The sequence below is a fragment of the Rhinolophus ferrumequinum genome, chromosome 20 (assembly GCF_004115265.2).
Source record: "Rhinolophus ferrumequinum isolate MPI-CBG mRhiFer1 chromosome 20, mRhiFer1_v1.p, whole genome shotgun sequence".
In the NCBI taxonomy this organism is placed as follows: Eukaryota; Metazoa; Chordata; class Mammalia; order Chiroptera; family Rhinolophidae; genus Rhinolophus; species Rhinolophus ferrumequinum.
Window position 1 is genome coordinate 29,131,882 of NC_046303.1, and position 12,454 is coordinate 29,144,335.

At 38.4% G+C, this 12,454-nt stretch overlaps 1 protein-coding gene across 2 annotated transcripts in view; it reads right to left on the minus strand.

Moving 5' to 3' along the window:
* UMAD1 (UBAP1-MVB12-associated (UMA) domain containing 1) overlaps positions 1 to 2,773 on the minus strand; it is a 172,277-nt gene extending 169,504 nt beyond the window's left edge. For both annotated transcript variants that reach the window (XM_033088054.1, XM_033088052.1), the window contains exon 1: positions 2,687 to 2,773. In XM_033088054.1, the coding sequence (XP_032943945.1) occupies positions 2,687 to 2,768 (82 nt within the window). In that variant the 5' untranslated portion in view covers positions 2,769 to 2,773. The remainder of the gene's footprint in view (positions 1 to 2,686) is intronic.
* Between the last annotated feature and the right edge of the window lie 9,681 nt (positions 2,774 to 12,454).

Below are 12,454 nucleotides of genomic sequence, written 5' to 3' on the forward strand. Positions count from 1 at the left end.
GCCATGTTAATAATGGCATTTCATATCTACCATTTGACCTATTTGACATTTTCCAAAATATTTTACACAGTATGCTCTGAGACTAAAGTAGATATTATATACGTCACTATAGAACCATATGATAGAAAGAGCAACTCAGCAGGACAAATCAGTTTTTTTAAAAAGAGGTTACCATCTTATTTTTAAATGAGATTAACTATATTCCTAATAATCTGTCCTGACTTTCACCAGTCAATTCAGTTAAGTACTTAACTGTTGAAGGATTTTTTTTTAACTACTAAACAATGTATACCATCTTCCAATCTCAACTTCATTAAGGAGATTATAGTTTTCTGCTATATTTTTAAATATTTAATATATTATATAGTGAAAAGTTTGGGGTAGCCAAAATTAAAGCCAAACTTTATGAACAGTCATATAACAACCAACCCTCTTTTATTAAAAACAAACTCAAAACTTCCTCGTTTAAATAAATAAGGACCACAATTTAAATTTTTTAAAAAGAGATTAAAATGTCACTAATGTCTTAAAATTAAAAATAATAATGACATTTAAAAATGGACAACATAGTGGTTAAGGGGACAGCTCTGAAGTCAGATTGCCGGGGCTAATTCCAGATGTGCTCTGTGTTGTTAGCTGGAGAAACTTGGACAAGTTAAGTCCTCACCTGTATATGGAGATGTACTAGCACCACTTCACTCACAGCGTTGTTCTAAGCATTTTACACACATTAACTCATTTAATGCCCTCAGTAACCCTATGGGGTTGGTACTGTTATCATGTTTATTTTCTAGATAAGCTCAATGACACCGGGAGATTATATAATTTGCCCAAAATGGTGAAGGGTGGCACAAACACCACCCTTAAAATATGCCACTTTGGCATAAGATTATTTTGAGCTGAAAGCAGGAGATAAAAACCCCCATATGAAAGATATCAGGAGGAAAGAAACATGCTTATCACCATAGATGGGGAGTGGAGGCCAAGAAACTATACAAGCAGACCTTGTTAAAATAACTCTTATCTTCCATTAGTCTCCCCACATGTTTTAGTTACTTTTCCACAATTGCCTCTTTATTCAACCTGGTCTATGAGCACTTAGGCTTTGTCACTTGTTTTGGTCTTTATTTTCTATGAGGATTCCCATGTACATTTAAAAATCTGTATGCTTTTTTCCTGTTAATCTGTCTTATGTCTATTTAATTCTCTGTACACTAAACTCACATCCTTTAAATGGCTATTTGCTAATAGAAAGAATAATGTTGAGAGGGAAGCAACACTGGCAGCTTTCAAGGAACAGAAGTTGGAGTTGACAGCCAGTTCTGACTTAGAAACCAAGGTACAAATTCCTCACACGGTAAGAAAGACCAGACATGGTAAGAAAGACCAGATAAGCAGTTATGTCCACAGCACCCCACTTTATCCCAGACAGACAGACAGCTCCCGAAAAAAATCACCAGCCCTCGCCAGACCATTTTGCCTCAGTTGTAGAAGATCTGGTCAGAGAGAAGACAACTCTGACTACTGTAGCCATTGCCCTTGTCCAGGGCCACATGAAGCAGATTCAGAAAACCACACAGGCCTGCCAGAACTTGACTGTGGAAAAGATGGCATATTCTACAGTCACGTTTAGCTACGAGAAAAACTCTACTCTGATCTCCCAGAGATTAAGGCCAAGAAGTGGAAGAGGACCAGAGAGGTAAAAGGCCTGTGTCCTTTCTGCAAGAGACCAGATTTTAAAGAGAAAGGCTGAAGAGGCAGAGCCACCCACCATACTTCTCAATGTGTGGGGTCAGAGGCATGGAGTGAGCTCTGGCTCGGAGAGGGCCGAGCTGAAAATTCAGGATTATCATTAATGCCTACCCATGCCAGTCGGACTGGGCCTAGGTGAAGGAAGAGGTATGAAACCAGACTCTGGAAGGGATGACATCTGAGAAACATCCCAGGGAGGAAACATCCTATGAGTTCATACAAATCCCCTTGGAGAAGGAGTCCGAATTTGGCGGGGAAGTCCAGGGTGGAAGATGATTTGTACCACAAGGGGACAATGGGTTTTGGCTCCTCCTCACCAGACTGTAAATCTCTTCCTCGGGGAAAGACACAGTGACTTGAAGAAAATGCTATTTTTCAGAACTCCCCTTGGGGAAAAGCACAGTATTTGGCTGAAAGCAATATTTTTTAAAACCACTAAGATCTTAATAATTGGCAGTATTAATTTTATAATAGGAAATAAACTGGGCTTAAACATTTAGGAGACACTATTTAACATTATTTAGATTTAAAAGTGTACTTTCTTCAGCAAATATGTATTGGATGCCTCATTTAATTTCAGATCCTAATTTAAGAAACAAGGCTTGGTGCTATTTATAAAACAGAACGTGAAATTATCAAGGATTCTTCAAGACTTTTGCTTTTTCACAATTAAAAAAACAGACTATCATAGCAGAGATTTCAAAAAATGGGATGATTTTACAAATTTAATTTGAAAGACATAGCCACACCACTATATAAGAGTCCAACTTGATGACAATATTCTAAGTGATCGATGAACTTTATTTTTATAGATTTCATATACGTAAATTGTGGCATTGGTAGGAAATAATTTAAAAATCAATCATACTTCAAGTAATTTTTTAAAAGAAAAATAATTCATCTAATTATGATTTTCTTGCTTAAAAAAACTCACCTAAAAGGACAAATCCATCTGCTTCTGTCTCTTGTACCGAGGGCTTTTTTGATTCCAGGGGTTTTCTGAAGAAGTGAAACATTGTGATCTGAAATAGAAACACCACATAATGTCAAATTCAAATGGAACTGTAAAACTCTTATCCTTTCTAATAAAAAGCCGGATATAAAGATATCACAAGAATTACTTTTTATTATAATAGGAATTCTATAACCAGACTTAAAAATATGAGCTTTCCTCTCTAAATGTCAGAAGACAAAGCCAGAAGCTAGTGGACATGGACTTCCAGCTGAAAATCATGTGTGCCTTGAATCATGCAACCTTTTGACTTCTGAACATTCAGGAAAAAACCCAAGAAATCACTGCATGCAACACTAAAATCAACATATAATCAGAGAATCTGGAAGGATCTCGCTAACCATAAATCAGACACTCAATGGAGGAAACGAAAATGAAACCAAAAAATAGAAAGACCTGTCATGCCATAACTAGCTTAAGCCTCATAAAACTGAGACCATCTGTGGGGACAGAGCCAGGAGTGTGGTTTCCAGGCTCTCAGCCTCACGTGGCTAGGGTAGTGAAAGACCATCAACTGTGATTGGTTGGCCATCAGCTGTAACCGGTTAGCCAATTGGCTACTGATATAACTATGGGGCTGCGTTGATTGGTTGGTTGGCAGGCAGAGACATGAATGGCAGACTGCGGATCGTGTGGCTACTACTGCCTATCGTGTGGCTACTACTGCGTGTGTCTCAACCGGCCACCAGAGAGAATATAGTGGTATGACTCCCCTATCTATGGCTGGGGGGAGGGGCGGGGTTCCTTTTTGGCCTAGCCATATCCTGCATTCTTATGTGGGGAGCGGGACCAGAGGCCCCGCAGACCACCCCGCATGACACCATCTGAAAAAAGAAGGCACTTCAAACATTCTCTGCAGTTGGTTATCTGATTCAGACTCTTAAGAACTGTATCCATTGTAAAATTGCAGCCAACTTTAAATTCCCCTCAGTGCAGATCTTTGTGTTGGTGAGATTATTATATACTTCCCCCAAAACACACACACACGTACACCCTCTCTCCTCTTTTGCCTCCCATCTTTGTACATTCACGCAGGGCAGCAACTCCTAGAAAATAGCTGGGAAAGAAGTTGGAGTGAACTTGCAAGAGCACATTACATTCTGGGGACAGTCCCTATAAGCAAAGCAATGTAAGAGACAGCAAAAAAAATGAAAACTCCTGGTGGCAGCTAGAGCTCCACATTTTTTATTTAATATATTCCATCCATACCAGAAAATCAAGCGGGGAGGGTAAGTAAAAATTCTACCTGAGTAAAAAGCCTTCTAGAAACTGAGAACTGACCTGGGATTTGTGTAGGTCAACCTGATCTGTAGATCCCAGCGGATGGTAAAAGAGCCTATTTATTGATAGAAAACAATCTGGCAGATTTCACTTTTTAAAGGAATGAAAAATAAAGAAGAAAAACACAAGCCATGTGAAAAAGAAAATATTCCAATAAAGGAAAGGAATAGCCTCTGAAATTCTCAAAGAAAGAATTTACAGGACATAGTGATGGATCCAAAAGAAAAGTATGGAAATAGTTTGGCACACTGGATAGAGTACAGAAGACACAGGCTCTGTGAAACTGGTGAAAAACAAGTTTAGGTAAAAAAGCAAAAGGAAAATACAAAAGGACAAAGAATGAGTCTTATTATTATTAATATTATTACTGAATAAGATAAACAGAAACCCATGCAAGAAAGAAATATCAAAAAAGAATTGGTTGGTGTATAAGAAGCAATGTAAGAAAATAAAGTTCAAGTTCAAAGACTTAAAAGATTGAAAGAGGCAACTAACTTCTCAAGCCCAAACGGTTAAAAATAAAACGGAGAAGGCCTTTGAAAGAACAAAAGCTGATTAAAACTCAGCCTCAGGTAAGGCTCAAACCAGGGGAATAGCCATCACACCTTATATTAAAACCTCAGCATGCATTAATGTAGCACTCGGTAAATTCTTTCACTTCACTAAAATGGTTCAGGAAAAAAAAGATAAAGGAGGTAGGCCTCCAACTGAATGAAGCCTGAAAGAGAAAAGATACCCTCAAATAAATAAAGAGAGAGGAGGCACACGTAGGGGTGAAAAAGATGAGAAATATAGCAAATCTAAGATTTATACCTAGCCAAAATTGTAGATCTGGCTATTGATACATGAAGCTGACTACAATCAGATAAAAAGTCAACAAAATGTTTGAAGAGTTGTACTACCAAAATAACTACCAGCCTAGATTAAAAGGATTAAGATATTAAAAACCACCCTACAGACAGGAAGCTGCCAGAGAAAACTGTTCAGAAGGCCTGTTCTCCAATGACCACTTCAGTGGCAGCCAAGAAAGGAAGGAACTCCAAGAGGGTAGAGCCAATGGACATGGAGAACAACAGATTGGGGGCTTCTTCCAGGAAGCAGGCTCTGGGAATAAACATTTTCCAACCCAAGGTGAGGGTCCCCCGAAATGCCTGCTCAGTGGGATTTCAGAATTGCTACCACTCACTGACTGCTAGCTCGCTCCCATTCCTTCCCTTTCTGAATGGGAGTGGTTTTGTCAGTTATCTTTCCCAACTCCACTAGGGTAGGAGTGGACAGAAGGGAAAGACTACTGGTCTTTTTAGTTCATGAAGTCTCCAGACCAAGAGATAACACATCTAAACCTGATGAAGAGATACTGAACTTGGAAGGTGATGCTAGAGCTGAATGGGGCAATTTGGGTTATTGCTCTTGAGGAGGCATGAGTCATTTTGCCTACAGCAGGGAGAGAGCTGAGTCTATGGTGACCATGAATGAAAGAAAACCCCAGAATCATGAGGGCTGTTCACTGGCTCTCTGCCTTATGGAGACATATCAGGACTGCAGCTGTTTCCCCTCCATGAGGTAGGTATGGCCATGTGGCTTACTTAGTTCACATGCCATTAGAATGCTATAACTAGGAGCCTGTGGACACAGAGAAAAAGAGACCCTTTAAAAAGTGGTTCCTGGGCTGGCCCGGTGGCTCAGGCGGTTGGAGCTCCGTGCTCCTATCTCCGAAGGCTGCCGGTTCGATTCCCACATGGGCCAGTGGGCTCTCAACCACAAGGTTGCAGGTTCAACTCCTCGACTCCCGCAAGGGATGGTGGGCTGCGCCCCCTGCAACTAGCATCGGCAACTGGACCTGGAGCTGAGCTGCGCCCTCCACAACTAAGACTGAAAGGACAACTTGAAGCTGAACGGCACCCTCCACAACTAAGATTGAAAGGACAACAACTTGACTTGGAAAAAAGTCCTGGAAGTACACACTGTTCCCCAATAAAGTCCTGTTTCCCTTCCCCAATAAAATTAAAAAAAAAAAAGTGGTTCCTGTAGTAACATATAAAGAAAAGTCTTTTAATAGAAGGACTCGAATTTCCCATATCTTTTCATGTCTGGTCACAAAACAGAAATGGAACAAACATGGAAATCATAAAGTGGTTCTGATACGTCATTGTCAAGCTCCAATATTTTAGATATGTTGTTACAAAAGCCAGACCAAACATAGCTGTCGTGCAAGAATCTCTTCATAATGTATTTTGTACAGAATGTATAACTTAAGTAACTAAGCAATGCATGTAAGTTTTTCATGACCTAAAACATAAAACTTAATCTACAGGCTGCAGCAGTTTGTTGGTAGTATGACTTACTGGCAATGCCAGTAAGAACATCATAAAATTCCAGATGTATTTAGAGAAGGAGGGATAATTTAGGCTCTAAGAGTCAAGAAACTTGCAGGCATGGAAGACACAGGTCAGGAATAAGAGAAAAGTAGCAGAGACAGTATAAAAGAATTCGGAATGGCAGCAAGGACAAGTTTACTACCCATATCCATTGGAAACAGCTCTAAAATTGGTACAATTTGGGTACCGATCGGTACAATTGGTACCAGTCACCCTCATTCGAGCATTCTGCCAATCTGCCCATCACCTTAACTCCTTCCTCCACAGTGGTCCACCTCAAGACGTGGTTCCAATTTTACAAGTCTCAGGATTTTCTTATACGATCAGTCCTGCTGCTGACATCAGAGACTCATTCCACCAGGTACCTCAAGTCAGTCTCGCCATGTATCTTTATAGTTAATTACTCCACGCATGAAAAGACTGTGTCCTGAGGCAATAAAATCTATAATCAAATTACCTTTATCTCATATTTTTTTCATATCACTGAAAAACACACTGTGATAGAAAAATTTATCCTGGCAGCGCTGGTAAACACCATTCTAACATTTCCCCTCTAGGAGCTACTTCTCACAGTGGGAAAGCTGCATGGTTAGGTCACCACAGCAGCAGGCAGATTTGGTTACCCTAAGACTAGGAACTGGGAAGGAAAAGCAGAGTAACTGCAAACCCCACTACAATGTGTCAGGCACTATATCAAAATGCTTTATGTACTCTGTCTCCTATAATCTTACAATCACCCCTACCAGGCACACATTAGTCCCAATGTGTAAGCAAAAGAATTGAAGTAGGTGAAGTATTGGTCCAAATTCATGAGGCCAGTGAACAGCAGAGCTAGAATCTTAAACCTAGTCCTTTGGGCACCAAAACTGGATGCTTTTCATCAACAAAGCACCAGAGAAAAGGAGCCCTTAACACTTAAGACATTTTTGTGGGACTTTAATATACTACTTCCCAATGTTAGTCAAATACATTTGATTAATTTCATGTTTCTCTTTATCAATCCCTACTTTCCCAAGCCTTGCTCAGCTCTAGGTTCTGAAGACATTTGTGAATTCTATAACAAGACCTTCACTTATTTGATAGTTGTATTTTATAAACATTTATGAAGTGCTTAGGCCAGCTAGTGACTGAGTACTACAAATGCAGCACTCGACTTGTCTTTCCAGGGAACAAACTGCAAACTGAGCCTCCCATAATGCTAAGGCGTTCCTTAGAAAAACTAAGAATAATTGAGGAGCCCCAAACCCAGAGTGGAGGAGCCCTGTTAAAATAATAGTCCTGCTGCCCCAATCCTAGTGTATGCTAAGCCCCAAGCACTCATGCTTCTGATGTGCATGGCCTTGACAGTTGGTCTTCTTCTGCTTGAAGTTCTCAAGCATATTCCAGTCTTCTTTCCTTATTTACAATTTTAAGTATTTTTAACATTGCCTACAAAGAGCAAATTTTACATTTATAAACAGAAAAAAATACCAAAATATGTTCTTAAACATACAGTATCAGCTAGCAGGAATGCTCTTGTCTGTTTGAGCTGGGATCCAACCCGGAATATTTCCTAATTCTCAAACATGAGAATCCTGGAGCGGCCCTAATAATAGATGGAGGATGAAGAATTCACCTGCCAAAGCCACAGGCAGGGAGAAAACACTTGCAATTCATATATCCAATAAAGGACATGTATATAAAATATATTGAAAAACTCTTAAAACTCAATAACGAAAAAACAAGTAAATAAAAACTGGGCAAAAGATATAAACAGACATTTCGCCAAAGAAGACATGTGAATGGAAAAAAATAACATGTAAAAGATGTTCAACATCATTAGCCAATAAGTAAATGCAAATTGAAATCTCAGTGAGATTCCATGCATACCTATTAAAATATTTAAAATTAAAAAGGCTTTGCCATGCAAAGTGCTGGCAAAAATGTGGAGCAACTGGAACTCTTGTACACTGTGGCACAACCACTCTGGATAACAGTTTGGCAGTTTCTTAAAAACGTAAAACATACACCTACTATATGACCCAGACCTTCTCCTTCTAGGTATTTACCTAAGAAAACTGAAAGCATATGTCCACGCTTCTACACAAATGTTATGCAGCCTTTTTTTGTAATAGCCCCAAACTGGAAACAAGCCAAATGTCCAACAACAGAAAAATGGATAAACAAACTGTGGCATATCCATAATACTATTCAGCAAGAAAAAGGAATGAAGTCCTAAGATATGTTACAACATGCGTGAATGTCAACAAAATTAAGCTGAGTGAAAGAAGCCAGACTAAAAAGAGTTTACACTGTATGATTCCATTTATATGAACTTCTAGATAATGCAAACTAATGTACAGTGACAGAAAGCAGATCAGTGTTTGCCTGGGGAGTGGGGAGGTGCAAAAGGGAGGAGAGGAAGGAGGGATGACAGAGGGGCACGAGGAAACTTGTGGGGGTGATGGAGACGTTCATTATCTTGATTGTGCTGATGGTTTCAGGAGTATAAACACACGTCAAAACTCATCAAACTGAACACTTTCAATATGTGTAATTTATCTTATGTCGATAATACCTCAGTAAAGCTATTTTTTAAATTCATTAGCACGATATTCTAGATGCCGTGTTGTACAAATGTTTTAGTTCACAATCATTCAGAAAATTGTCTCAAGTCTTAAACCATTTTTAGTGTGTGTTACAGATAGAGTCTTTGTATGTAAAACAAAATGCTCTTTTCTGTAAGCATTCACACAAAACTGAAAAATAAAATGACAGCGTCTTCACGTGTAATGGTATACACGAGCGGCATATAAAAGGGGGAGCCTGATTGCTAAGCAGAGCAGATCCTATTGCTCTAAAGGAGAGGAGTGTAGGGCAAATAATATAAGCCTTCTTTTCCTGTTATTCTAAGGCTTACCTTTTAAGTAATATTACCCATTACAGAAGGATTAAACGATTAAGGCAACCTGCTTTTCTCAACTTGATTACCTTCTTTCAATTTCAACAAACTACTACATAATGTAAATATATCAAATAAACTGAAATTTCTATGTGTGATTGATACACAAACAGCAGCCACTTAATTACAGTAAGTATAATATATATACACGTCTTTGCTTCACATTTGTGCCCAAATCCAATATATATGTAAATTTCATACTGCTGAAAAATTAAAATCCTGAACAATGTTTTAATCTTCCTCCTCTTCTTCTGTATGGTGGATTATGAATTACACAGTTATGCAAGAATAATACCAATTTAGATAACAAGTTTGCTAACTTATTCTGGGAGATACCAAAACAGACGATGGTCCATGCTTTTGGTAGTTCTAATCTTCAGAGACGAGATTTTATTACCAAAAACAACATTAAACAGTATAAAACATTCCAGAAGGATCAATGAGAATTAGAAGAGCCCTGGTGGACTTCACAAATAGGTATCTTGAGTTTAACTTCATCTGATGGGTAAGGTATAGACCTAAACAAAAAAAGAGAAGGAAGGCCTTTCTTGTAAAAAGGATCACTATGAAGGAAGAGCAGTGTTTACAGGACAGCCAAGGGGCGGAGCTCACTAGAAGCATGTAGATAAACAGGAGAAAGTAAGTCTGCAAAAGAAAGGTAGACACAGAAATTATCGAAAGGGCTGAAAAGTTAAGACTCTTAGAATATCCAGAGTGGCATATCAGAATTTGTGTGACATTATTGTATAGTTTGGCATCTTTAAGAGAGGAGTGTTTCAGAAAGATTAAAATTTAAAATAATGTGCTGGAGAAGTTGATTGAAAGCATGAAGTTAAGAAGTCAGAAGGTGGTGAAAGGGATTGGATTAAGATGGGAGAAGTTTGAATGAAAAAGAAGGGATGTACAGAAATATGGAGTAGGATCTAGTGACTCTCAACTCTACAAAATACTGATGAAAGGAATAAAAAATGGCTGAAGTTTCAAGCCCAAGGGACCGAAGAAAGTGATATTATGAATTAGAAAAGGGACAGAGGGTAGTTTGTTTCAAGAGAAGAAAAGGATGAATTCCATTTCAGACAAGCTAGATGTAGAGAAACAACGACTGGTCCAAATGGAAATATGTAAAACACAGTTGGAAAAATAGAAGCTAGTGCTCCACTGAAAGGAGTAAGTTGGAATTTGGGAGTTGTTAGCATATAAGCGATAGGTGAGATCATGAACATCAATGGTATTTCACAGAAAACATAAATACATTCCCTTAAACATCACCAAAGTGATACGTATACTCCCATTTCTTCAAAATTTTCAAAAACATTATACTTGGTTGTCGTACTATTTACTCCATTATAGATTCATATTTTAAAACTGCAGAAACAAGTGACCCTTGCAGCAGAATTCAGGGGTGGTAGATTCAAATGCCAGGCAGGTAATTCTGAGTGACACCAGCAGAGTATGAAACAGAAAGAGTGATGGAGAGTGCAGGCCTGATTTAAAAGCATCTTTAGGGAAAGACAGAGACACTCACGGAGCCGACAGAGGGAGCCCTTACCCCGAACAAGTCGATTCAGGAGCCAGTGAGAGTTTTTGAAGATGTTGATCTGGGAAGGCCTGGAGTCATATTTGCACTTAAGGCTGTGGCCACGATAAAACAAACAAACAAAAAAAAACAGGCCCAGGCTGAAGCTAAGGTTAAGGCAGCGAAGAGCCTTTGTGACATGGAGCTTGGAGGTCTGAAGTTGCTGTGTGGGAAGGTCTCTCTCCTTTAATGTCTGTGTGTGGGACTATGAAGCTTGGGCTCAGAACAGCTGCTGTTATTGTCACCCAGTTCTCTTGGAGAGGTGACCTTTAGTTGGCATATGTCTTTTATACTATTTTATCCTTTCCAGGAGTTTTTCTAATTCGTTTGTTTTTTTCAAATGAAACTAGTAAGGCTTTCTAATAGTAAAAGTAACTTTGATTTTGTGTGTGAAAGAGGAGAATAAGTTTGTATAGCCTTAGAAAAAAAATATTGAAACATACACCCCAAACCTAATACTTGTTGTGAGTAGGATACACGACCAGTTTATAGTCATTTACTTTATGGGTCTTTTGTGTATTTGCTTTTTCTAAGCCAAATACCATATACTATTTTACAATAAAAAATAAAGATTTTTTAAAATTGGAAAGAAAAACAAAAAACAGAAGGCACCTTTGACACCTCCAACCACTGTTCCTTCCGTGAAGGAATATGGGCCCAGTGTTACCAAGTCTGATATTTTGAGACAATCTGGAAATCCAACTATTATGTAAAACTCCAATTTTTAGATGATAGCAACACATTCAAACTGTTTAAAAATATTCTGCAGATTGGCCAAATCCTCTAAAAACTGGATTTGGCCTTCAGGTGGCAAAATTTTACTTAGGATAGGAATATATTTAATAGCCTAAATCTAATCAGCATAAAGAAAAATTGTGAAAAACTTTGGAATTTAGTGGATATTCTGGCTAGCTCATTCATCCGGGTTATCTCCATCTTTTATCTTTGACTAGGTTATATTACAACCCTGTAGGAGATAATACGTAGAAAATCGACAGTCCTGCAGTTAATCCTTGGTCCACAAAAATGTACCTGGTAGAATGCATTAATTACTGTCCTAGAAGAGGGACCAGTTTTGCATCTATTTATAAAATCATCATTGCCTCATTTGACAATACTTTAAATGATACTTTAAATGATACTTTGAGTAATCTTTTGAACCATTTGTAATATCTTACTAGTTTCTTCCTTAATTAACAAGTAAAGTCTTTGATAGATTATATATTTATATAACTTTAGACAACCAGTAAGGATTACCTATAGATTCTCCCATTTTTCCACCCAACCTAGGGTTTTTCATTTTTGAAGGCTTGTGATATTGATGTAATTCCAGATATCTGGAAGGATAAGCAAGAGGGGAGCAGGGAAAGACCTTTAAACTGATGTCCCAAATGAGCTCCACAGAACATAAATTTTATTTCCACCTCTCTGACTTATGCTCAGCCACCCCCACCAAAAAAAAAAAAAGAAAGAAAGGAGGAAAGAAAAAAACACCCATGAAACACAATAAAGAA